This window comes from Herpailurus yagouaroundi, unplaced genomic scaffold (genome assembly GCF_014898765.1).
Source record: "Herpailurus yagouaroundi ecotype Mexico unplaced genomic scaffold, PumYag 246, whole genome shotgun sequence".
Lineage (NCBI taxonomy): Eukaryota > Metazoa > Chordata > Mammalia > Carnivora > Felidae > Herpailurus > Herpailurus yagouaroundi.
Genome location: NW_024412463.1, coordinates 7263765 through 7290374, shown reverse-complemented (window position 1 = coordinate 7290374; position 26610 = coordinate 7263765). Strand labels below are relative to the sequence as shown.

The 26610-nt window shown below is 51.1% G+C and overlaps 1 protein-coding gene and 1 long non-coding RNA gene across 5 annotated transcripts; one reads left to right on the top strand and one right to left on the bottom strand.

Moving 5' to 3' along the window:
* Positions 1-1056: 1056 nt before the first annotated feature.
* Positions 1057-23643, bottom strand: RAE1 (ribonucleic acid export 1). Of its 4 annotated transcripts, none has more exons than XM_040459697.1 (13): positions 23452-23566; positions 22980-23099; positions 20897-20993; positions 20230-20334; positions 18090-18182; positions 12488-12574; positions 11659-11745; positions 11463-11534; positions 10371-10478; positions 6677-6783; positions 6520-6595; positions 5766-5960; positions 1057-2135 (listed from the first exon to the last, which is right to left on the bottom strand). In XM_040459697.1, exons 3-13 carry the CDS (start codon positions 20984-20986, stop codon positions 2049-2051), a joined length of 1107 nt encoding a protein of 368 aa, XP_040315631.1. In that variant the 5' UTR covers positions 20987-20993; positions 22980-23099; positions 23452-23566; the 3' UTR covers positions 1057-2048. The 4 variants fall into 4 exon arrangements, with proteins under 4 accessions (XP_040315631.1, XP_040315629.1, XP_040315630.1 ...); XM_040459695.1 differs by having other exon boundaries at positions 22980-23014; positions 23452-23561; XM_040459696.1 differs by lacking the exon at positions 23452-23566 and adding an exon at positions 23178-23317 and having other exon boundaries at positions 22980-23014.
* Positions 23644-23731: 88 nt separating this feature from the next.
* On the top strand, positions 23732-25199 carry LOC121019896 (uncharacterized). Its single transcript, XR_005785804.1, has 2 exons — positions 23732-24420; positions 24669-25199. It is a non-coding gene; the product is annotated as an uncharacterized LOC121019896 (long non-coding RNA).
* Positions 25200-26610: the final 1411 nt, after the last annotated feature.

The following is a 26610-nucleotide window of genomic DNA, read 5'->3' as shown; positions in this document are numbered from 1 at the left end:
AGCGAGACCAGACGGGAACATACGTGAAAGCAACGTGCCACCTTTGGAATCTACGTGGCAGGTCTGCGCTCACCTCCGTTTGGGACTTTTTGACGATCCAATGCCGGAAAACGTTAAGTGAGCGAGACGACTGGTCCTCTCCACAAGGCCTACTCTCTCCTCGCTCAACGAAGCCGGGACCTCTGGTTCGAACCGCGTGTGCGCAGCGGCCTGACACTGGTTAGAAGAGTCACGATCACACGCGTGGCTTTCTGGACTAGAAGATGCCAGCAAATCTCTTCCGCGTACCTACCGCATGCAACGCACAGCTCGGGCGCCTGCAGCGATGACGTCTAAGGTGCGGAGTTTCTCAAATACTCCGTGTGCCTTTCAGGAACCGTGAAAGCAAGCATCTTAAGTCCAGTGATTCAGCAACTATTTCCTGGTGCGTCAGCGAACCCCAAGCAGGCTTTAAGGCTCTAGGGTCTGGGCCCTGGCCCCGTCTGCCAGGGTTCACATCTCTGCGGGCGCCAGGGAGCCCCCCTCACTCCTGGTTCCGCCACCCCACAGTAATTTCGGTAAATGGACCTTGATAACCACGTTTTAAGTTGGCCAGTGACTAAAACTACCTAGCCCCTTGGTCACATGACAATGCCCAGTCTTGGAAAAGAACGCTCTTCGAAGCTCACGACTCGGGCCGTTTCGAGGTCCTTTTCAAGCATCGCCAGTCACGGACATACAGAGAATGAAGAAACTCCGGGTAAACGAACACTGATAAATCTCGTCCACCTGCCGTGAGGGTCAGCCACCGAGATAACCGAGCTGGACTCGGCAGAGCGGGCTACTTGCTGTGTCCCCCCACAGGCACAGATCATAAAGCCGCACGGCTGATTCATGCAGCAGGGAGAGAAGGGAGGTGGAAACGATTAACTTGAAGATTCAGACTTTTTCCCCCGTGCACCTGCCTTTCTCCCTCAAGAAACGCATCTTCCAATGCAAAGAGAGCTGAAGAGTTAAAGGGCCTGAATTTGCTTGGGATCTGACTACCAAAGAATTCAAACCACTGAGTGCAGGCGATCTCTTTCAGTAGAAAACTTTATTTTCGTTGCTTTTTACGAGTAGGCAAACAAGTCTTACAATATCATGAAAGCCAGATTTCCAAACTCAGCAAGCCAGTTTACATCCCAGTCCCAGACAGTAAAGCGTAAGATGCATCTGGGATCGCAGGGTAGGAACACAACAACAGACTCAAAGGTCAAATGTCGAAGTTGAATTTCATTTGATACTTACCAACCAAGAATTTTCAAGTACGAGAAATAAATAAAATAAAAATTAAAAAGCCACGCCTGAAAACAGTTACTGGGCGGGAGTTCAGCGCACGTCTCATGCAGGGGGCTCGCTCCTAACTTGAGGGCCACACAAACATCACCCGCTTGGGTCTGCACGCGGAACAGGCCCCGTCCCAGCCACCAGGACGTCCGCCCACAGAGCCAAACGACACCGGGGACGTGGAAGACGGAACGAAAGAAGCCGGTGCTTGGAGAAGCAGCGGCCGGACCCCCGTGCACGGCTCAGGATTCCCGCCCTCCTCAGCAAGACTGCTGCTCCCCCAACGGCGTCTCACATCACAAATCAAAACCCATGATCATGCTGGGCAGGACAACCATGTGAGAGCTTAGGGGGCAGGCCAGGGGAGAGAGAGACAAAGGGAGCTTAGGAGGCAATCTTCAAAATATTTTATTACAAAATACAGTACAGCGTCCGTAGAATGTTCCCCAATGTTCTCTAATACAGACGTGGCTGAACGAAGCGCTGAAAAATGCCTGGCAGTCGCCCACAGGAAGCTGACTTCTCTAATGACTTCAGTCCCCTCAGGGCCACAGCACAGACCTGTGACAGGCAGTCGCCGTGGCCGGCTGGGCTCCCGACTGCTGAACAATGATAGTTTTCTCCAGGGGTTGAAATCCACATCCATGGCTGACAACCTACCAAAAACTGGGACCCAAATTCGTACAAAGACGAGGCAGAGTGAGAGAGAACGACCCCGACGGCCCAGAAGTCTCCGGCCGCTACTTCTTATTCCTGGGTTTTAGTTCTTCGGCTGCGTTACGCAGGAAGATGTAATTTTTCTTTTGGGGATTATAAAATTCATGTCCCTAAAGGGAAAAAGACACAACAAGCTTATTATGAAAAAGCAAAAGTTAGCCATTTTGTGGGCACTCGGCACACACCAGGTCCTGTGCTTCGTGCATCAAACAGAATCTCTCTAGGGGAACAAAACAGGTTTCTGGCGAGAAAGAAAAGGCAAACAAACGTTAAGCAGAAACCGGTTTCGGAGGAAAGGTTAAGGGCGTGGAGGAAGTCCGTCTTCGGTGTCCCCCTCGGGCGGACCATCTTTTATGGATTTTCGGCACGGAGACTCTTCAGCCCACCCCCACTTCAAGGCCCGGAGGGCCGCCCACGGGAGGAGCAGAGCCTCCCAGGAGGTCGGGGGAGCACTGGCCTGGACTTGAGGCCTTGAAGCAGAGCGGACGTCTGCTCTGAGGCTTCCCGGGCACGAGGGCAGGGTCCGGGACAAGCCTCCCCACACAGACCCACAGAGAAGCGGAGGCACGCACGGCCGTCAGTGCGTCTGCTCGTGCCCGTGCTGAGGTGGAAGGAGATCGGTATGACTCTGGGAGAGCCAGGAAAATCTGGACCAGGCTGGACTCTGAAGGGCTGGGAAGGGCAGACAGGGGGGCTTTAAACATTATCCCACAGGGAAAAGGAACAGCAGCCACCAAAGTCCTAAGTGGCATTAAGAGTGATACGGGGTGGCTCCCGGGTGGCTCGGTCGGTTAAGCGTCGGAATCTTGGTTTTGGCTCAGGTCGTGATCTCACGGTTCGTGAGTTCGAGCCCCACATCGGGCTCTGTACTGACAGCGTGGAGCCTGCCTGGGATTCTGTCTCCCTCTCTCTCTGCCCCTCCCCTGCTTGCTTGCTCTCTCTCAAAAATAAACCAAAAACAAAAAAAAAGAGAGAGAGAAACGTGACAGACCTGTTTCAGGGAGATGATGGGGGCGGGGCAAGGCAGAAAGGCAGCACTCCAGGGACCAGAAGCGTGGGAACAGGGAGGTGGGAAGGGACACTGACTGCCCTCTGCCTCCCCCGTGACGACAGGTTTTTGCTCATCCCTGGGCAGATGTGCCGAGGTGGGTCTAGAAGCTTTGCTCAGTGGTGACCATACGTTCTCATCGTAACACGCAAGGTGCAGCTCTTCCAGTCAGGTACACTCGGGCAGCAAGCTGAGAGTATTAATCGTAAGTGATCACGGTCGCATCCCAGAGACAACGATCCTTAGACCAGAACAGGGTGAAATTCCCAAAGCAACTCCTTCCAAACGAGAACGAGGATTAAGCAGCGGGCGCCACGAGCTGGCGCAACCTGTTCGGACAAACTCATCCTGAGCGGCTTTCACGGCAATGAACTTTCTCACTTCCTTCCACTACCAATGTTTCCAAGCCCGAGACACACGGAGCCCCGCGGAGAAATCGAGGCCTCAGGCCACCACCTGGCTCCAACACCAAATCAGGCAGAACCGGAAGTGCACACTTTGCAAAACTGAGCGTGTGGCTCCCAGGGTGGATGGACAGACACGCGGGGCACAGTCGTGCCAGGGGCTGCTACACGGTGAAAAGGATGGACCAGGGATACGCTCCACGCCATGCGTGAATTCCACAATCATCACACTGAGTGAAAGATGCCAGGCAAAAAAAAGCGTGTGGTGTAGGACTTTTTTTTTTTTTTTTAACTGTTTATTTACTTTCGAGATAAGAGACTGTGTGAGTGGGGGAGGGGCAGACAGGAAGACGTCAAATCCGAAGCAGGCTCCAGGCTCCCAGCTGTCAGCACAGAGCCCGACGTGGGACTCGAACCCACAGACCATGAGATCCTGACCTGAGCTGAAGTCGGACGCTTAACGGACTGAGCCACACAGGGGCCCCTGTAGGACTCCTTTTACATAAAGCTCTAGAAACTGCAAACTCATCTATAAAGACAGAAAGCAGATCACCGGCTGTGTGTGGGGGGAAGGATTCCAGCAATGCACACGGAAACTTCTGGGGGTGATAAAAGCACGCTCTCGACTGCGGTGAAGGCTTCACGGGCATATATACGGATGCTGAAACTGATCACTCCGCACGACGACGACTGCATTGCAGGGACACGTCAGTACAGCTGCCTGACGAGAACCGAAGGGCGGCTGCACGGCCCGCATCAGCAAACGCTCAGCCACAGGGGGCACATCTGTAGAGGCCGGGGCAGGCATCGAAAATAACGTGCTGAAGGGCGCCTGGGTGACTCCGTCGGTTAAGTGTCCGACTCTCGATTTCAGCTCGGGTCACGATCTCATGGTTTGTGGGATCAAGCCCTGCGTCGGGCTCCGTGCTGACAGTGCAGTGCCTGCTCGGGATTCTCTCTCCCCCTCTTTCTCTGCCCCTACCCTGCTCGTGCTCTCCCCCCTCAAAATAAATTAAGCTTAAAAAAAAAATTAAAAATTACAAGAAAAAATAACAACGTGCTGAGCAGGCAGGGCGGCCACAGGCAGAGCGGCCAGAGACAGTGACTTCCGGCTCTTCTGAGAAAAAGAGAGAATCGAAGCTGAGACCGAGACCTCTGCCCCAAGAGAGCGGATGGTGACTGACACAGAGGTTGGACACAGGAGAGGCAGCAGGCCTGGAGGATAAAGGATGCGTGGGTGGGAGTCAGCAGGACTGTTCTCCCAAAGTGAAGGTACCCTAGGGCACCAGGTACACACATCCTGTCGGGACCATGATACCGGAAGAGCTCAGGAGTCAAGTCAGAAACCGAAGGGTCACTGGTTCACGGTGGAGAACCCCGAGCAGAACCAGTCAGGCTGAGAGCGGACCAGGAGGGGCAGCATCCCGGAGGCGGCCAAAACAACAGAAGCTGCAGGCGTTAACCTCTTCCGACGGGTCTATCGGTCAAGGGAAACGCGGCTCCTCCGCGAGCGCCGGCACGGGCCCCGGCTGGAGGACAAAGGAGCTGGCGGGGAGGGAGAGAAGGCGCTGGGAGGAGAAGAGGATGGAGTGGCTCAAGGGAGTCCCGTGCCTGTCTGCGGTGGCAGGAGGGCAGAAGGAGGCGGGCCAGAAGACAGACACGTGTGCCGATGGGAGGGAAGACACGGTGGAAAGGCTGCTGGGGGAGGGGACGAGAGAGACAAGGGCCGAACAATCCAGGAGAGCCAGCAGCTGAGAAGCAAGCCCGTGGGCTGGCCGGGAGACAGCAGACGTCAGCCAGCGGCCCGGAACTCAAGCACCCGAGTCAGGTCCCCTCGCCACTACGCCGGGACGCCTCAGAAACGCAGCCACGATCCAGTCAGCCCCTAAACCCCCTCCCCAGATAACACACAAAAAAGCCACGCCTCCAGCCAAAGCTCGGTGACCTGGCCCTGCGGCCCCTGCCCCCTGCATGGCCACTTCCTCTCTGGCCACCGCCCCAGCCACCACTGAAGGACGTGCGGCTTCCAGCTCCCCTCTGCTTCTGGGCTCACGATGACCAGACCCTGCCCAGGGGCAGGGTCCCAGGGAAAGGCTCTGCGGGTATGACTTCATGGGGTCTGCACACCTGGCGAGGAAGGCCTGCCATTTCCCTTGGAGGTGACGTGACGGTGACCTGCCAAGGTCACCAGCGAGTCCAGAGAAGAGTCACAGCTCGAGCCCGGGCCTTCCGCCTCCAGCCTGGCGCTGTCACCCGAGAGAGCCCAGGGCAGGACTGGGAATCCTCACCTTTGACCAGTCGTAGCTGGAAGCATAGGCAAATATGTTCCCATTGTGATTGAAGCAGCAGGCCGATATGGGCTGATCTAACTGTTCCGAAGTTTTTAGCTTCGTTCTGGCATCTTTGTCCCAAAAGCTGAATCTGCCATCGGATCCCACAGTGGCAAGGGTGCCGTGAACAGGATGGAATGCGATCCCGTTTACCTGAAGGGATTGACACGCACAGTGAGAAGTGGACGACGGAGGAGAAAGCACGTCTCTACCAGGACGTGCTTCCTGCTGCACGTACGAAACAAAACGTACAGACTGTCACTTTGTGAGAGCCGGCTGCCCGCTGATCACGGAAGAAACTAGCCATGCTTCCAGAATCAACGGCCAGCCCAGAACTGAGTCACGCCTCTTGTTAGGGACACAAGTCAGCAAAAATCAACACGTATGCGGCTACTGACACTGCGGAGAGGACCCCACAGGAATGCCTTTTTCTTTCTCAGCAAACAGCAATTTCTGAGTTTTAGCTAAGCGAATCAATTGCCTACCAGCACCCGAAAGGAGGTGGATGGCCCCGAGAGCCCAAAGCGAGAGCCCGAAGCTTGCACCCGAAGCAGCAGGCGGAGAGCAAAGACAGTGTGTGTCATAAAAACAGAAACCCGGGCCCTACAGCAGAAGTCATCTATCTCTGCCTGTGACCCCTAATGACTCAGCCACCCACCTCCAAGTCTAGTTTCTAGACAGGTTCTCAAGGTTAAAGTTTCTAAAAACATACCGCGTAGATGTCCTGAGGAGCTGAGGTATTGGTTCCGTTCGAGCGGTGACATTTGAAGGTGAAGTTGTCTTTGGCACTGAAAAGCAAAGGCCCAACTGAGTTTTCCTTTCTGAAAGAGTCTCCGGTGAAAATTCACAAGCGAATTGAGCCCACTTACGGATTTGGGGGGTTGATGTAGTGAATAGCAACCCTCCCCTCGATACTTCCCAGAGCGAAACCAGTCGGCTTGTTCTGTTTATCTTTGAAAATAGCCACGCATCGATGCTACCGTTTGTGGAGACAGAAAAAGAGAACGTTATCACAATGTAAAAGACAAGATTTCGTAACTAAGTGAAAATAAGTGATTTTCACCGTTTTTGGGTTTCAGAAGAACCAGAAACATATTACACAAATATGACACAGAAGTGACTGCTCGTCCTCCAGTAAACATCACTGTCCACCTTTTGGGAAACCACTTGTACTCGGCCACGTGACTTTGTGGATAAACCGCAGACGGCGCGCTTCCGTCCGGTGCCGCTCGGCCTCTGGCGCCACAAAGGCCTATCACTCCCGCGGTTCGTGTGACCCTCGGAGCCCCACCACATCCTACCCCGGTGCCGCCCCATCGTGGGGCGGGGGGCGCACTCGTGTCTCTGACCCACGGCCCACCACCAGGTGGGCTCCCTGCGGCGACTCACCCAATGCTTCTGAATCCGCTTCCCCAGGCAGAAGAGGGAATCGGCGTCTGCCCGGCAACCACAGGGGAAACCAGGGCCAAGCGGGACAGGGGACGCGACCAGCGCTTTCTAACTGTGACCACACTATGCAGAAGCAACACACCGCACCCCATCTAACGCTGGGTCTGGGGACCCAAAGGAGGGTCTCCTGGACTCTATAGAAGACCCCACCAAAGAGCCCGGGACCCAGCCCCCGCGGCAGAGGACCAGGGCCTGGGTCTTCGTGCCTCCTTCTATGCTTTCATCTACCTTGAGAGAAGAGCATGCCGGCGAGTGGGGGTGGCGGGGAGGAGGGGGGGAGACAGAGAGAGAGAGAGAGAGAGAGAGACAGAGAGAGAGAGAATCCCAAGCAGGCTCCGCGCCGTCAACACAGAGTCTGACGCGGGGTTCTATCTCACCGACGGTGAGATCGTGACCTGCACCGACATCAAGAGTCGGACGCTTAACCGCCTGAGCCAATCAGGCACTCCGTCACTTCCTCCTTCTAGATGTGACAACCTGGCCTGCCCCCGAGAACCAACCACCCGCCCCAAACTGGACATTTCATCTTCCTAGAGGGGTTGGGGAGGCATGAGAGCAGCATCAGAGCCTGGGACGAAGCCATAGAAGAATGATGGTAAAGAGCAGTTGCTGTTGTTGTAACACTTATTAGAGCGCACAAATTTCCTAAGTAAACAGAAAAGCACACGCTAGTTCTATTTCTGTACCGTTTGCCTTGTTTTGAACAGAAAGCCCATTACTTCTGCGAGTAGAAAAAAAATTAATATAAAGAGACAAAATCTGTAAGTTCTTAGAGGTCAGCAGGAACCATGGCTCGTCAAGCTGTGCCTCCCATGCTCAGCGCAGAGCCCAGGAACTGCACACCTCCAGGGGGCACCATCTACAAGAACACAACCACACAGCAGCCCTATGCAAAGGCTGATGGCGTGCCTCAACAAATGAAAGGCCAGGGTGCCTAGAAGCAGGAAGTAAAGTCAGATCAGACTAGGTTTTGTCAGGGAATCTGGGATTTATCCAAAGGGAAATGAGAAGTCACTGCTGGCTTTTCGGCAGAGGTGTGGCAAAGTCAGACGTGCCACTAGAAGAAAGAGCCCCCCCAACCCACGCGTGGAGAGCGGATCGAAGGAGGGCACAGACAGAACCTCTTACAGTCATTCGAGGAGGTTTGGATTAGATGTGGTGGGAGGGAAGGAACAAAATGAACAGATTCTAAAACACCTGCAGAAGTGAACCTGGGGATCAGGGGGACAGGCGGAAAGGAGGGGGAGCAGATCAAGGATGCCTTTCCGATTCGCAGTATTGACAACAGCAGGTGGCTCTCATGAGATGCAGAGCACCTGGGGAGGAACACGCTGGGGGGGGTGGGGGGCGGGAGCAGGTGAAGATCGTTGTTTTGCTCAGCAAACATCTACAGAAGCCTTCCACCCACCAGACCGGGCTGTAGCTGGGAACGAAGCAGCAACAAAGAGAGCAACAAAGAGAAATCTCTGCTCTTACTGAGTTTACTTTCTAGTGGGCAACACAAAACGAAACACATGAAACACATCACGCGTTTATCTCTAAGGTATATACACACATGCACACACGCAGTTTGGGGGAAAACGGCCAGGGAGAAGCCTGAGGAGAGGTAACACCCAAATAAAGATCTGCAGAAAGTCGTCCCGGGTTTGGTGACGGATACTGTTGGGCAGAGACGTCGGGAGACACGTCAAGGAGCTGTCAGACTGGGGGTGTCCTGCAGGCATCCCGGAGGCGAGGTCTGTGGGGGGTCTGAGTCCCCAGCCCACAAGGTTTACCAAAATGACAGCAGGGACGGGAGAGGAGGTCCTGCTTCAGGAGAGGAGGCAGCGCGGCCAAGGGCAGACACCCGGGGAACCCGACACGCAGCAAGCAGCAGTGAGGAAGACGAAGCAGCAACTGCGAGGCAGGTGGTAAGAGGCTGGCGTCGCAGAGAACAGGGACAAGGCATTTGAGAACATGTAGGGACAGTGGTGAATGCTGCCGGGCTGACAGAAGAGGATGGCTGGTCAGCGTCCACCGGAATCACTGACGAGGAAGCCCTCGGTGGCCAGCCAAAAGCTGTTTCAGAGGAGTCATGGAGGCAGAAGTCTCAAGGGAGTCGGGTGAGAAGTGAGTGGGAGGTAAGGAAACCAAGAAAGATGCTTAACTGCAGAGGAAAAAGGGGTCCGGGTGGGACCAAAGGATGTGGGCCAAGAGTGTTTCCTCGGGTGAAGAAGACTAGGGCACATGTCAGGGCCGGTTGTGACATCAGGAGGGGGCGGGAGTCCAGACAACCCCCGCCCCGGAGGAGATGGGGACCACCAGCACGAGGTTCCACAGACCCCCTCCACACGATGGGCCTTCCCAAGGGGCACACGTCCCCTGACTGGCGGGAGAAAGCGGGGGCAAGGTGCAGGCGCAGGTAGACTTCTAGGTTCAGCGGGAGGAAGAGAAGCTCCCCACCGCTGGTCCGTATGCTCTCTGAGCAGGAGCCGAACGGATGTGCGGAGACAAAGGTAGGGGAGGGAGGGCCTAGGAGTTTCAAGTGAAGAAAATCTAAGAGTCTGTGGCAGGTGAGCTGACGAGAAAAACCCGGTAACTGGGCGGGATGAAGGCACAGCGGAGGCTGGGAGCGATGCCCACGATGGAACCAGTCCGTGGGGGTATGCGATCTGATTCCGCAGCATCCAGCTGTCCGGGGCATGTCTGGAGAGGACAGAGAAGTCTGGCTTGTCCAGGGATGGACAGCAGTTACTCACTAAATACTTGCTTAAATCCTCAACTTCACCCCCTTTGAAACTACTTGCCGGGGCGCCTGCGTGGCTCAGTTGGTTAGGCATCCGACTCTTCATCTCGGCTCAGGTCATGAGCTCATGATCTGGGAGTTCAAGCCCTGCATCGGGGTCTGTGTTGACAGCTCCTGCTTGGGATTCTCTCTCTCCCTCTCTCTGCCCCTCCCCTGCTCACGCTCACTTTCTGCCCAAAGAAATAAACCTTAAGAACTTTAAATAAACAAACTTTAAAAAAAAAAAAGAAAATGCTTACAGGTGTTTGGAAGCACAATTGTATCCCAATCGTGCGCAGTGAAGTGTGACACAGGCTCGTAAGTATGTGCGTCCTGGTCACGTGACTCACCTGATGTTTCAGCGGGGATTCTATCCTCCTGAATTCGGAGGGCTGATTCTCTAACTGGTAGACGATCAGTCCCCTCTCTGCAGTCGCCACCACGGCCATAGGGTAGATCTAGGGAATGGAGGAGGCAGCGGCGTGCTTAAAATGAAGGACTGTGGTTTTTTTACACAAAACTATTAGATCGAAATTCTTTCAGAGTCACAAAAATAAGTCTGAGTTTTTTTTAATTTAAAAAAGACCACTGGTATCAACATGTTTCATGAAAATCTGTAGAAACCGTATCTGCAAGTAGAACGTCCGTTTTTAAAAGGCTCGTTTTTTAAAACTATAAAATACAATCATTTGAAAAGTACACCGAGGAAGAGAGGAGAAATCAAAGTCACCTACACCATCCCTTCAGATGACAGCTGTTGTCACTATCAGTGTGTTTACTCCGGTGTTTCTTTGAGCATTACGCACACATAGGCATGTATGTATGTTCCTGCATAATCCGGATCCTTCTCTCGAGGTGTGTGTTCCGAGAACGCTACTGGTGACTGTGCAATATTCCCTCAAACAAACACAGCACCAGGTTCGTTTAATCTCCCTGGTCCTGTTGGCCCATTAGGTCACATCCAAGGTTTCGTCGTGTTACACAAAACAAAACCCATCTGCGTCGTTTTTCTCACAATAAATTCCTAAAAGTGCGATTACTGGTAGTTCGCACAAAACTTTAAGACTTATAACCAGACGGACAGAGAAAGTTCTTCGGTTTCTCTTCCACTCACGGTCCCCAAAGATCCGGTGCCACACCACAAAGTTGTTGCCAGTTTTTCTACAGCAACCAAAAAATGTTATAGACTGATGGCACGTGGCTTCCTGCGTATGTTCAAAACACAAGTGGCAAAAAAAAAACCCCGGCAGCAGGATTCAGTAATTTTGGAACAAATCCAGCACAAAAATCTCCTGATTCAAGACGACAGGAGGTCTGAACTACATCCTCTGGGAACTTATTATTAAAATTCGAGGGATTTTTACATTATCCTCTAATTGCAAGATGTCATCAAGTTTTGTATTTCTCTTAAGAGGATACATATTAAGTCAGAAATTCCTCACCACATCGGCGCAGTAACATCTTTCAGGGAGTTGCAAAACCATCATGGGATTTGATGATCGTGTATCCCAAAACTAGAAGGAAGAAAAAACAACAAAAAGCCAGTAACTGACCATTCAGAGCTTTAGTGCAAACAGCATGAGAAGTAAATGTCCATCCTGGTCAGGCCATGCAGTCCCCTCAATGGCATAATCATACCTTCAAAGTCTTATCCCAGCTGCCAGTCATCACACAGCTGTAGTTTGGAGCTTTGATCCAATGGATGGTCTTAACAGGCGCGTCGTGCTTTCAAAACAAAATCAGAGCAGATCAGGATAAATGTAACCATGTGCCGAACGGGCCTCAGTTCTGGAAACTCAAAGACAAGGAATGAACTTAAATATCAAGGTCGTACCAGACAAACACCAAAGGATATCCAAGCCCTTCCCAATGACCGTGACATCCAATTTACCCCGAGAACTTATATCTACTTACCATCCTGACAAATGTTAGTTTTATTTTCCCCCTAATTAGCGAGCACGTGAGAGTAAAAGCAAGCCCCTTCCCAGGGAGGTGTTCAGCAATGACAAGTAGGGACTCCACCACTTTTGTTTATACTAAGGTGGTACGAATCAAGAAATCAAGGAGATGCTTCTGGCACACAGCCCTGTGATCTCGGACTATGCGATGCCTTTCTGAAAACGTTTCCACGTCAAGGGGCCCTTCTCAAACAGGTCAGACCCTCTGGTTCTTGGCCCTCTTGCCTCCGTTACTCCTGCCTTAGCAGTCTTTCCACAAGAGCGTGCCTGCTGTCCCCAAGCAGGCTAACAGCTCCACGGGCGCGTGCAAGCGTCCTTCTTACTCGCTGCCGTGTCTCTACCCCTACGGAAAGTGCCTGGGATACAGCAGGCATTCAATAAATACTTGTCGAACAAACGAGTATCCAAATACAGTTGGGAAAAGGCAAGCCGCACACGGGTGTCGGAATGTCAGATACGTGAATGTTGAGGCCCACGGGCACCAGCCTTTTGTGGACGGCGTTTATTACCTGTGCAATCTGTATTGCTTGATTACTGTTGAGGTCCCACATTTTGGCAGTTTTATCACATGATGCTGTAAATACTTTGCTCCCATCCTAAAAGAAAGTGAAGAAAATTTGTCATTGGAAAAAAATAAAATTTCTATCTGTATATTAAGTTGATCATATTGAGGCAGGTTTCATTTTGCAATTTTTAAAAAATTTTTTAAATGTTTATTTTTGAGAGAGAGAGGGAAAGAGAAAGAGCACAAGTGGGGAGGGGCAGAGAGAGAGGGAGACACAGAATCCGAAGCAGGCTCCAGGCGCTAAGCGATCAGCACAGAGCCCGACGTGGGGTTCAAGCTCAAGGACCATGAGATCATGACCTGAGTCGAAGTCGGACGCTCAACCGACTGGGCCACCAGGTGCCCCTGCAATTTTTATTTTTCTAATTATCTGGGGGCTAGTATATTATAAACTACGCTGTCATACCCAAAACGTGTTTTAGCTTCATTTCTTTATTACTGATTTATTTTTCTAAGAAATACCACATAAACAGGATGAAAACCATTCAAATAGCTCTTGAAGTTATACAGGGAAGATGAGGTCTCCCACCCCTGACCTGGCTCCTTCCTTTTGGGCCACTCACTACCCTCTGGGAGTAGTTTTTGGGTATCCTCCATCTGTGTGTATTACCAGGGGACGTTTATACATTTTTTCTTGTTTTGATTAATTTTAAGCTGTTTTTTTTTTTTAAATGAATTTCAAGCCCTCACAAAAGTTGCAGGAATAAAACCATGAAGATCCGTAAACGCTTCACCTAGAATCACCAATGGTAAACACATTTACGGTATCTCTCTATGTAGACACACGTATATATCCATAATCATTACACATTTGTTCACCTATGTATCCAATAACATTCTGAAGTGCACACCCTAAGACTACACTAATTTTTATTCTTTAAATTTCTTTAATGTTTATTTATTTATGAGAGAGTGAGAGTGAGCACATGTCGGGGGGGGGGCGGGGCGCAGACAGAGAAGGAGACACAGAATCCAAAGTGGGTTCCAAGCTCTGAGTTGTCAGCACAGAGCCTGACACGGGGTTCGAAGTCCCGAACCGTGAGATCCTGACCTGAGCCGAAGTTGGCACGTTTAACTGACTGAGCCACCCAGGTGCCCTTACGCTAATTTGCAAAAATCACTGGTCCTATGTAAACTATAGAACAGCTTAAAAAATTAGCAATCATGGTGTGGTGATTTTAAAAATATTCAAATACAGGGATGCCTGGGTGGCCGAGTCGGTTAAGTGTCTGACTTCGGCTCAGGTCAGGATCTCACGGTTCGGGACTTCGAACCCGGTGTCGGGCTCTGTGCTGACAGCTCAGAGCCTGGAACCCACTTCAGATTCTGTGTCTCCCTCTCTCTCTACCTTTCCCCAACTCACACTCTGTGCCTCTCTCTCTCAAAAATAAACAAACGTTTAAAAAAATTCAAATACAGAACTCATAAATTAGGTCAAATACGAAGAAGCACAAGATAAGTTTTAAAAAGTACTAAATGGAAAGTTCTAGACCAGCGGTTGGCAAATTTTTTTCTTTAAAAAACAATTTTTTTTAATGTTTCTATTTTACTTTTGAGAGAGAGAGAGAGAGCCACACAGTGAGAGCAGGAGAGGGGCGGAGAGCAAGGGAGACGCAGAATCCAAACGGGCTCCGGGCTCTGTCAGCACAGAGCCCGACGCGGGGCTTGAACTCACAGACTGCAAGATCATGACCTGAGCTGAAGTCGGACGCCCAACTGACTGAGCCACCCAGGCGCCCCACAAATTTCTTTCTTAAAGGGCCATTTATTTAGTGAATGTTCGTCTTTATAGGTCTCCGTTCCAACTCCTGAAGTGTTACACTTGAAGGCAGCCATACACACTATGTACATGAGGGAGTGTGGCTGTGTTCCAATAAACTTTATTCCCAAAAATAGGCAACGGGCCACAGTCTGCTGACCAGTGACCCAGATTATGTCATTTCTGGTTCCAAAGCTCCAAGATTTACTGCCATCCTTCCCCAGCAAAAGTTTCTTCCCATAGAAAGTCACCAGTTCTGCAACTGAAAGACAAGATACAACCTGCCTGTGTCGGTGACCTCGGAAGGCTCACTCTGTAAACCCTCAGAAAGACACCGACGCATGCGATGGCCACCCCCAGACCGAGGGATGCGCCGGCCTCTCCATCGCACCGGCAACGCCCGTCCCACCAGCCGTGACCAGCACCACACGGCAGCGGCACACGAGGGCCCAGTGGGCGCGTCGACCTCGAGGCTAATCTACCCGAAGGCGGGGCAGACGACAGCACTCGTGTTCCTGGCCCTGTGTTCTCCACCCAGCTGCTCTCCACGCTGCTACGGCCACGGAGCGAAAATGTCCTCAGAGGGCAAAGAATCATCTTCGCCAAGTTTGGTTTTTATGCCTCCACGGTCGCTCTGGCTCTTTCGTGCTTCCGTGCCGTTACGTACGTGGCTTCCTCTCCCGGACGCTCTTCCCACGCTGGCCCATTTCCCTTCCTGTAGGCCTATGAGGGAGGCGGTCAAGCACATGGGCTCTGGAGCCAGGAAGGTCTGGGTCTGGGCCTAGACTCGGCCACTCACTATGTTCCCTCAGGCAAGCCTGTCATCTAACACCATGCCCGTCGCTTTACGTACGTGTGGTCTAGCTGTCACAAGTTCTGCCACCTGGAATTCTTACTTGTTTCTACAGGTCTGTCCTAAGAGACCAGAAATTCCATGAATACGGTATTTGCCTACCTGGCCTACTTTGTTTTCCACTCTATCCCCAGGGCTTTAGCTTACTAGAGGAGCCTGATAGTTATTTGCTGAATTAAATATGACCTGTCGTAATTATGATCACCTTCATTTTACAAACGAGGAAACAGATGAAGAGATCAGGTAACCTGCCAAACTGAAAACACTGAAGAGTAGAGCCCAAATTTGAACCTAGGCCTGGACTGGATGACACAACGCTCAAAAAACTAGAGGCCTGTGTGCAGTTCGTTTCTCTAACTCTTGTCTCTTCAGTGAAGCCTTCACGGCACCCTCCCCAAAATTTACAGTTGCTTTCTGTGTTCCCCACTACCCAGCACCAGCACACCTTCTCAGAACTCAGAACCCTTCGTTACGGTGCTCAATCCCTCCAGCAGATGACGCACAACTCGGGAGAAAGGAAATAAGCTGTTCTCGTTTTTATATATCCCGAAGCCACTCACTACATCCTCTACCAGTCCATTTTACTTCTTCCCTACTTTATAAGAAACTTTACATTCTGATCCATCACCAAATCAGAAAAAAAAGACAAGCAAAATAAATCAAGTATTTTAAATTTACTCAAGTTATTACTTTTCCACGTGCAAATTAAAAATAAGTTGTGGGGCCCCTGGGTGGCTCAGTGGGTTTAGTGTCAGACTCTTGATTTCAGTTCAGGTCACGATCTCACAGTTCATGAGTTCGAGCCCCACGTCAGGCTCTGTGCAGACACCGCACAGCCTGCCTGAGTTTCCGGGGTTTTTTTTGGAGAGAAAGAGAGAGCATGTGCGTGAGCAGGGGAGGGGCAGAGAGGGGGACAGAGGATCCCAAGGGGGCTCTGAGCTGACAGGCCAACAGCAGAGAGACCAATGTGGGGCGTGAACTCATGAGGCTCAAACTCATGAAACTGTTAGATCACGACCTGAGCCGCTCAACCGACTGAGCCACTCAGGTGCCACCCCCCCCTTACCTGGGATTCTGTTCTTCTCTGCCCCTCCCCTGCACGTGTGCTCACTCTCTCTCTTTCTCTCTCTCAAAACAAACTTAAAAAAAAAACAAGTTGTATCTGTAAAAAATGCATCTTTTCAAATTGTTTTCACAGATCTATTATCAGTCTCATACTAACCCAATCAGATATGTCAAGAAAACACCTTCAGATGACAAAAATGCTCAGAGAAAACCATCACAGTTAATGATGAAAACAGGAGCACCTCTGGCTCCTGAACCATCCCGAAATATTGATGAGTAGCAGACTCCTTTCTTAGTTAGAAACTAAGTAAGATCACGTCATTTAAAAACGACCACATAAAACAGGAGTAATTGGCAATTTCTCATAGTTAAACATATACTCACCATACGACCCAGTAATCCATTATCTACCCAGGAAAAATGAAAACTTTTGTTCGTGGCAATTCCAGGACCCAAGTGTTTACAGCAGCCTGATTCCTGACCAAAATGGGCAACAACCCGAACGTCCTTCTCCTGGTGGCTGGGTGAGCAAACGATGACCCGGCCACGCAGTGGGCCAAACCGTTGGCACGACCACCTGCACGGGGCTCAAAGGCGCCACGCGGAGCGAAGGGGCACCGCGGGGCGGGGCTGTCTGCGTGACCCGGCACGGGCACCAAAACCACACCAGTGGTTTCCAGGAGCTGGGATCGGAGGAGGACGTGCCCACACAAGGGCGGGGGGGGGCCGCCGGCCTCCTGGGGGCTGATGTTCTGTGTTTCGACCACAAGTCTCTGCAGCCTCGAAAACTGACAGAATTACACGCTAAAAAGGTTCCGTTTCACCGTCTGCAAATCATGCCTAATGGATCTGACCGAACAAATGACACAGAAGGCCCGGGAGGGGCCGGAAGGCCTAGCCTCCCCCCGCATGGGGGTACATCCGTCTGCCCGTCAGTCAGGCCCCTGTTCTCTTGCCTCCGCTGGGCTCAGCCAACCGGGCCACAGCGGTGGCGGGAGAGAAAGGCTGAGCTGTCAGGGCCCAGCCCCTCCTCTGCCCAGGGGACCGGCCTCTCCACAGCTGCGGCCCGCCACACCCACCTTCCCTTCTCTGTGGGCCTTGTGAAAGATCTCTCCATTTAGACTCTCCCCAATCCACAGCAGAAGCTCAGAGCCACATTAACTTGGACATATTTGTTTATATGACTGATGTTCAAGATTCGGAAGGAAAAACAGAATTCTAAAACCCTAAAAAAGACTTTAAATGTCTGTTAATAGAAAAAGATTATTTTTTTTCTCTAGCGTTTATTTTCTGAGATACTAAATTTCCAATTTTAAAACAACATAAATTTATGGCATAAAGGTAAAAAAAGGTTTCCAGAAATTATTTAATCCTTTGCCCAAGGTAACGTGTCAGTAAAATGAAGTTGTGTTTTTTTGTTTTTTTAATTTTTTAAAATGTTTATTTACCTCTGAAAGAGATAGACAGACACAGTGAGAACAGGGGAGGGGCAGAGAGAAAGGGAGACACAGAATTGGAAGCAGGCTCCGGGCTCCAGGCTCCGAGCTGTCAGCACAGAGCCCAACGCGGGGCTCGAACTCACAGACCGCGAGATCATGAACCGAGCTGAAGTCGGACACTCAACCGACTGAGCCACCCAGGCACCCCTAAAATAATGAAGTTTTTATGCAAGAAAAGCTTTCAGATTAACTAAAGCTAACGTTAACGGACCCCCTTAGGAACATCAACGCATTCAGAAACTCAGAATTTCCAACAATGTGTACAGATACCCGCTATTTGTGGTTTGGGTTATATAAAAGTTGAAACACAAACTCTGGATTACACACGATTTTACGCTGCAGAAAACACGAAAACTTGAATGAGACTCACATCACTCCAGCAGACATCTAACACCGGCCCCGTATGCATCTGCTGGGCTTTTGGGATCGTCTGTCCGCTATCTTGAACTTCCCAGCAGCGAACCTGAAGCGATACGACAAATGAACACAAACAGCAAGCCATGGCACACTGCACGCAGTAAACACCTGATAAGGAATAGGGGCAACTTACACATACAGAAACGTCTCCTATCAACCTCATTAACTTTAACAACAAAGCGATTGAGGGGCGCCTGGGTAGCTTCCTCGGTTAAGCATCTGACTGTCTATTTTGGCTCAGGTCACGATTTCATGGTTCACAGGATCAAGCCCGGAGTCGGGCTCTGTGCTGACAGTGCAGAGCCTGCTTGAGATTCTCTCTCTCTGCCCCGCCCCAGCTTGTGCTCTCTCAAAATAAATATTTAAAAAAAAAAAAATGTTTGCTGTGCTGTCTTTCTATGCACACGCTGTCTTCAAGAAACTAGATTACAGGGGTGCCTGGGTGGCTGGCTCAGTTGGTTAAAGCATCCAACTTCAGCTCAGGTCACTATCTCGCGGTCCGTGAGTTCTAGCCCCGCGTCAGGCTCTGGGCTGATGGCTCAGAGCCTGCTTCCGATTCTGTGTCTCCCTCTCTCTCTGCCCCTCCCCCATTCATGCTCTGTCTCTCTCTGTCTCAAAAATAAAAATAAAACGTTACAAAAATATATATTAAAAAAAAAAAAAAAGAAAACAAACTAGATTACAGAGTACCTTCACTCTCGTCAGCACTTTTCTCCCTGCATCATTAGTTGCCATTACGCGTTCTTCTGACGTTTTTTAGTGACTCATTTGAAGTCTTTCCAGAAACTACATGTAGAAACCAAACCTGCTCAGCCATGGCTACCTTCCTCCCCTTGGTGTTCTCCTCTCTTCATCCCCCTGCCGCCCCACTGCCTCCCTGCTGCCGAAAAATCTTTTCCAAAACCTTAAAATGGCAATCCAGCATACAAACATACCACAGGATACCATTATTAGTGGACTAGCAGGAGACTTCTTAAAATGAGGCAGTATCGGGGAGTGGCCAGGAGTCTAGACCCTGGGCCATATTGCGCGGGTCGGCAGCCCCGCCTCGCTCCTCCCTTACATGTGGGCCCTGGGCCAGTTATTCTACTCCTGAGCTCACGAGCTGCTTCATAAGACGGGCACGACGGCGAAGAGACTGCTGGAGAGTCTGCAAGAGACAGCCTGGGGACGTTCCTCATGCCCCACAGTGGAATCACTAAGATGCAACGTACAAACTTAAGGATTTCTCACAGGTATGGCCGATTACCTTTCAGGAGCCCCGTAGCAATCTACACACTCAGCAGTGGTACGTGTATGGTTTCGGCTTATCTTTGCCGAGACCAACCGTTATGCTTTTCTGCTTTCAATTTTCGGTAACGTGACGGAGTCTATCACCTAAGTCTGAATTCATCTGCTCAGGAGTGTGGCCGGATGGCTCCAGTCCACACCAAGGGGCCACCTGCACTCCCTCTGTGAAGTGCCTCTTCACATCCTTTGCTTATTTTTCTACCAGAGTTTTTATCTTTCTGTGTACTGTGATTTTTTTGCCTTTCTTCTTGTACGCCACAGGCTAAGCGTAACACCTACGCACGATCTGTGCTTTGCCCGAAGTTAAACAAGTTTAACGTGTGCCTTAAGAACGTTTCAGGATAAGAAAAGAAATTTATGTATACTACCACGGGTAACAGTCATTCTCCACGATACTACATTTGATCTGGGAATCCACGTCAAGTTACTGAACTAAGGCAGGAAATTTTTTTAAGGTCGTATGTATGTACGTACGTATGTATATGTACGTATGTAAAGTAATCTCCACACCCAACGCGGGGCTGGAGCTCAGAACCCTGAGATCAAGAGACATGTGCTCCACTGACTGAGTCGGCCAGGCCCCCCCCAGAGGAGGAAGTTTTGAGTGATGCCTACGATCACGCTTTCTTAACAAAAATCAGGGTAACAAATGACGTCAGTGCACTCAGAAGGGTCACACCCTCTAACCGATTTCTTTCTTCATTCACTTCATTCACTTGGGAAAGAACGGAGCCAAAAGGAAAGCTAACCCTGTCCATACAAAGAGAGAGGACTTCTAGAACATGCACGTAAGGAGCACTTACATCATTAGCCCACGATCCTGCAATAAGAAAGTTCCCGGGCAAGGTTGGTGGGCTAAAAGATAGACAACCAATGCTATCATCAGGAGACGATGTTACTTCAATATCCTGGGGGGAAAAAGCCAGCGTTACAAAGTATGCATCATTAATTTCATTCAAAATTGTTTTCTTTCTCACTAAGCACTCAGGGTAGACTTTCCTTGTGTTCAAGAACTAAATGAACTGGACCTCTCTTACTTTGATCCCAAAGGGGAAGCTATGGGAAGGACCAGCATAGATGGGAGGGACCAGACCCAGCACTCTATGAAATGCCCATCATGATATCTTCCAAGCGACGGCCCACTGGTTCACTGGGGCCTCGAAGTGCTTGACCAAAGTCATCGCCTGTCCCCACCCCAAAGGAAATTCTAACTCAACAGTCGTGGGCTGGGCCCTGGGAACCCACAGTTTTAACAAGCACCGCGGTGACTTAAGAGATGGGGAAAGTTAGGGTGCCCGGGACACTCGGGCAGTGGACACAGCTGCCGTGCTCCCGAGTTGGAGAAAGTGGGCTAGACAGAGTTTCAGAGCTTTCGCCCCAAAGGAGGCTCCCACACCACTTCAGTGTCCCTCACTCGGGGAGGCCCTGGCGAGTGATTTCCTCCAAGTGCCGTGAAGCTTTCCGCGGTACCTTCATGGGGTTGTGGTTATCTGTGCTTGTGCTGCCAAACATGCTGGTCCCACTGGTTCCGAAACCCGAGGTTGTTCCGAACAGACTCATTTTGGCCCTGAAAAGTAACGGAAAACGTTAAGCACGGGTCCTTTCTTCAGGAATCAAGATCACTGAGAGCTAACTTAAAGCTAATTCAGCCACAGAAGAAAAAGAAGACTCTAAATGAGTTTCTCTCTTCTCAAGACATCTAAACATGTGATAAGCAGGTACTTTTTTTTTTTTTTTTTTAATTTTTTTTAACGTTTATTTATTTTTGGGACAGAGAGAGACAGAGCATGAACGGGGGAGGGGCAGAGAGAGAGGGAGACACAGAATCGGAAACAGGCTCCAGGCTCCGAGCCATCAGCCCAGAGCCCGACGCGGGGCTCAAACTCACGGACCACGAGATCGCGAGATCCCGTGAGACCGCGAGATCGTGACCTGGCTGAAGTCGGACGCTTAACCGACTGCGCCACCCAGGCGCCCCAAGCAGGTACTTTTTAAAGATGAACTTTCTACCCTAGGACTGTTTTTGACTTACAGGGAATTGTCAAGACAGAGTTTCCACACACCGCACAGCCAGCTTCCCCGTTTCCCTCACACGTTTGCCACCGTTAGTAAACCAAGACGCTACGGCCGAGTGCTTTTCAGTCACCAGCCAGAAAATAAATTCACCCACGTTTTACGTAGTTTGAGACGCTGCCCTTGGCACCAGGAACACAACAGTGAACCAGCAAAAGGCCCCACTCTTCAGGTCACCACTCAGTGGGAGTTTCCTGTCTTCTTACTAACTTCTACGCTGCTTTAGGTCGGCATCTCCGAACGAAGTCACTAAGACAAGCAACCAGTCCCGGCAAAGTTCAGCAACTTCTCCGTACGAGAAGTTTTAAACAGTACTCCATCGGGTCTGCTCGAGTACCCAAAGGTCTGGTATTACATCCGGGACAACACAGAATGGGGAGACCGCTAGGGATTCTGGAAAGGCATCTGGGCTTCCCGACCTCATGAAGCAAGTGGGCACCCAGCGACTCGGTCAAAGCAACGGCTATGATCCCGTCGGCATCTGAGAACAACTCTGTGAGAGGACGTTAAATGTGAGCAGTGCCCGGGCAACGCCAGCTCACTGCATGAGAACAAAGGAGTAACAAGGCTTCTGCAGGCAGAGTCCAGGAACCAGTGGCGACACGGCTTGGGGCAGGTGACTTAGCCTCGATTTTCTCATCCCCGAAAACAGAGCCACGAATGCCCACTTCACAGAATCACGAAAAACAAGGGAGGTGGCGTGCACACACGCACGGCACCTGAAAATTCTCTGTTCCTTCCCTCTCTGCAGCTCTCAAGTTGGGAGAGAACGTTTCTGCCACGTGGAACCCGGGGAAGGAGCAGGGGTCATGCAAGCATCAACCAGGCTACGTGGACCGCGTGTCACACAGGACGCTGGGACCCCTCAAGCTCGGAGGACCCGCGTGCAACTCAACCGCACCTCCCCGCCTGCGCCACCCGCTGCGTTCCAGCCAGGCTGGCTCTGCTGACGCCCTTCCTGCGCGTGGACACAGCAAGGTCCACCCGGCCTTGGAACACTGCTGCTACCTGTTCCTTCCGCCTGGGGTGACTCGCCCTCCCCCATCCTCCCGACGTCTCAGGCTGAATCTTCAGACCCCCAATTCAAAAGCCGTCTCCCGAGCACTTTTGGGGGGCGATGGAAACGTTCTAAAACTGGACTGTGGTGATGTTGACACAACCGTAGGCAACTTCCCAAACCCATCGAAAAGGTCCGCTTTAAAAGGGTTACAGTAGAAGGCCGCTAGACCCGTCTGTTGCCAAAAGGTCACCTCCTCAGAGGCGTCCCTGTTTTCCTCATCTGACATCTCCAACCTCGGACGACATCACCCTGTTTTCTGGACGGCACCTGTCAGGATCTGACACTGTTTGCAACCAGGCTCTTCCCCAAGAGAAGGTCAGCTCCGGGAGGGCAGAGGGCTGTCTGGATTCTTCCCTGGCACACGCCTGACCCTCAGCACAGTGCCTTGGGCACGGCGGCTGGGACCGGACAGATACTTGCCTGGGGGACGCGTGTCTCCGTGTGTACAGCAAACACTTGGCAGAGAAGGCCGGAAACAAAGAGACAGATCAGTTTCAGACAGTGGTCAGTGCAACGAAGAGAGGTTAAAGCGGGAGAAGACTAAAGGGGATGGATGCCCTTCTACCCTGGTCGGGGAAGGCTCCTCCGAGGAGGTAGCATGCATCTGATAAGCCAGACCTGTAACCGGGGAGGGCAGAGGCGACAGACGCTGCCATCAACTCCGCGACCCTTCCCAGTGCCTCAGTTTCCCCACAAGAAGGACGAGGGGGTTAGACCCGAGATGACTCCGAGGCTCCTTCCAGCTCTGGCGTCCCTCCCAGGGGCCGGTAACGAAGCCCGCTAACCGGCCGGCTCGCGCCCCGGCACCTCGCTGCGGGGCTCACTCCGCCGGGGGACCCGGCCTCGGAGGCGCCATGGCCGCGGGGAGCGAGGGAGGCGGCACGGGGCCTACCTGAGTCGCGCCGCGGCGGGGGGGCAGGTGGCGGGGAGCGGGAGGAACTCGGGGGCCTGCGAGCCCACTCGGGCGAGGAGGAGGCGAAGGCGAGGTGGCGCGAACAGAAAACCCAAAGGCCGAAACACCCTCACGCTGGTGGAGGAAACTGCCCCAATTACCGCGGAGCCACTGCGCCTGCGCCCCGGGGCCGCTTCCTGTGCCGCCCGGAAGGCAGCGAAGAAAGAAAAAGCCTTCCCCCCTCTCGCGAGACGACGACGCATGCGCAGAAGCGTTATTGACGCCGAGAAGCAGTCCCCGTGCCAGCAATTTGCGGATTGGTCGTAAGTTGGTGTGGCCAGCCTGCAAGTTGCCAAGCAACTGTTTTAATGAATTCGCCGCTACCGCTCCCGCCCACGGAGGATAGTATTTTCTCTCGAGAATTAAATGTCCAGCAGAATTCTGATTGCCGCCAATTCAAGTCCAACGCCATCCTCGGAGAAGCTGATGGAATGCTGCCTCGGGCTGCGGTGAAGTCCGCCAGCCTGGGGCCCTGCCCTGGCCTCCTGTCTGCCCTCCGGGGCTCTTGGGGCCTCAGTTTCCTTTTGTAAAATTGGCGTAAAGATGCCTGACTTCAGGGAAGTTCTTAATTGGGATCGAGTGAAGTAACACACATGAAAGACTTTTGCGAAGCGTAAGATTCCATAAGAATGCTAAGGGGTTGTTAGGACACACACATGGACGCGTGCCAACTCCAAAGATTTCAGCTGGTGGCTGAATTTCTGAAGGAAGAGAGAGGGATCTCCTGACTCTGTGGGACATACATTGAACCTTCTCCTTTGCTATTCAGTGTGGTCTGCGAACCAGGAGCCTTAATATCTGCAGGGGACTTTCAGACCCACAAGACCTTTTTATAAAATGCAGGTCGAGAAGGTCCAGGGGGTGCTGAGCAAATTCCCAGCTGAGCTGGCCGCACCGAGTCTAGATGAGGTATTTGGAGTCATTTCGGGTACCTTTTGTAAAGCTGTGCTGCCTGGGCCTCCCTCTCAGAGATTTCTGATTTAGTTGATCTGTGGTGGCACAGGGGGTTAATAGTTTTTATAAGCTCCCCAAGTGATCCTAAGGAGCAGGCAAGATTGAGAACCTCTAGTCTAGATCGTGATAATAATAAGAGCTCTTTATCTCCTACAATTTCCAGAGCAGCCCTATAAAGTAAGTACTGTAATCCCATTTTATAGAAAGGAAAGCGAGGCTGAGCAAAGCAACCTCCTTGTCAGACATCATACAGCCGTTAAGCAGCAGAGCCAGTGAAGCCTGTCCGGTACCGAAGTACCCCAGCATAATCTTGGAATCATCTCTGACAAGTACTCCCTCCTCAAGGACACCTTTCCTCATTCTTTCCCAAATGGATCATCTCATACCATCGCTTCTTGAAGACTGCTTCTCATATTCTGCCTCATAAAACGGCAGGCATTTGCCTCGTCTTGCTTGCTAGACTTTAAACTGTGTCTTACTCCCGTGCGTATCCTTTGCAGCACCAAGCTCTCAGTGTCTTACACACAGCTGGCGTGAAATCAGCGTTTGTTGAATTATATTTCCCACACCTGAGGAATACTCCAGAAACCTCTATCATGATACAGAGTCTTGCACAATCCTGGTGCTTCATCATATTTTTAAAACGATCTTTCTGCTGTTTCGGGGGAACTAATTGACAAGCTGCTTTTGCATCGACCACCGGGGAAGAATAAAAGCATGTGCACGCAAATGTAGCAACAGCGAACATTCCTTGACTTTTCTAAAGTGTCATTCCAACAGTTTACGGGAATTATCTCACTTAGTCCTCACAATGAGACTACGGGGATATTATTCTTGTTATCTCCAATTCGCCGTTGACAAAACCAAGGCCAGCCACACAAGAAGCGAGTAGAAGGGGGAGCTGAGATGCAAGCCGCGTGCCCCCCAAATCTGACTCCACAGATGGCAGGTGGCAGCAAATCACCGCCACTAGCAGTGGCATCTTTTCCACTGGCAACAAGAAGGGGGATCATTGAGCCATAAAGTATAGGCAAAACATCATTAAAAATGAAACAATTAAGATTAAATTTCAGCTATGGCTATCATTCACATTGGTAAACACTTGTGCGGTTATTACACAAGACAGGCTTTATGAAGGACCACACAGTTTAGATTACATTTCTAGGTGAATACAAACTAAACAGGCTTATGATTTTATTTATTTTTATTTTTTTTCAACATTTATTTATTTTTGGGACAGAGAGAGACAGAGCATGAATGGGGGAGGGGCAGAGAGAGAGGGAGACACAGAATCCGAAACAGGCTCCAGGCTCTGAGCCATCAGCCCAGAGCCTGACGCGGGGTTCGAACTCCCGGACCGCGAGATCGTGACCTGGCTGAAGTCGGAAGCTTAACCGACTGTGCCACCCAGGCGCCCCCAGGCTTATGATTTTAGTATCAATTCCTTTTCATTTAAGGTGACCTTTAATTTTGAAATTTAATTATGAATTTTTTTTCATGTTTGTTTATGTTTGAGAGAGAGCGCGCACGCGCAGGCAGGAGAGGGCAGACAGAGAGAGAGGGAGACCCAGAATCCTAAGCGGGCTCCAGGCTCCGAACTGTCAGCACAAAGCCCGACGGGGGGCTCGAACTCAAGAACCGCAAGATCCTGACCTGAGTCGAAGTTGGACGCTTGACCGGCTGAGCCACCCAGGCTCCCCTGATTATAAAGTTCTAATGTGTTGTTTAAGGTTTTGTAAACAGCTCGGTTGCCAAGAAGCACAAAGTGCAGCTTCACAAGGAATCGGAAACATCCAGAGTTGATGACACAGAATGAATTTTTGTCAAGTAGTACTCAGCCTCACACAGGAATCTTCGTGGTTTCCTCAACTTCTTTTGTCGCGTCTCAGACTCTTCTGCTCCATTCCTTCAAACGCTGACTTGATATTTTAAAGAAACGTCCATCCAAAAGAGTGGAAGGATCTGAGAGAACAGTAGAGTTTCTGCCAGCAGAGGACGCCCTTGGCTCGTGTTTACAGGACTGTTCCCCCGGGGGAACAGATTTTACCGGTGCACAAAAGTCCAAACAGAAGTAATGTTTCTCGATACTTTACTGCAAAAACATTCTGTTGCAAATATCTCTTAGTGCACATGTACATGCGGCTT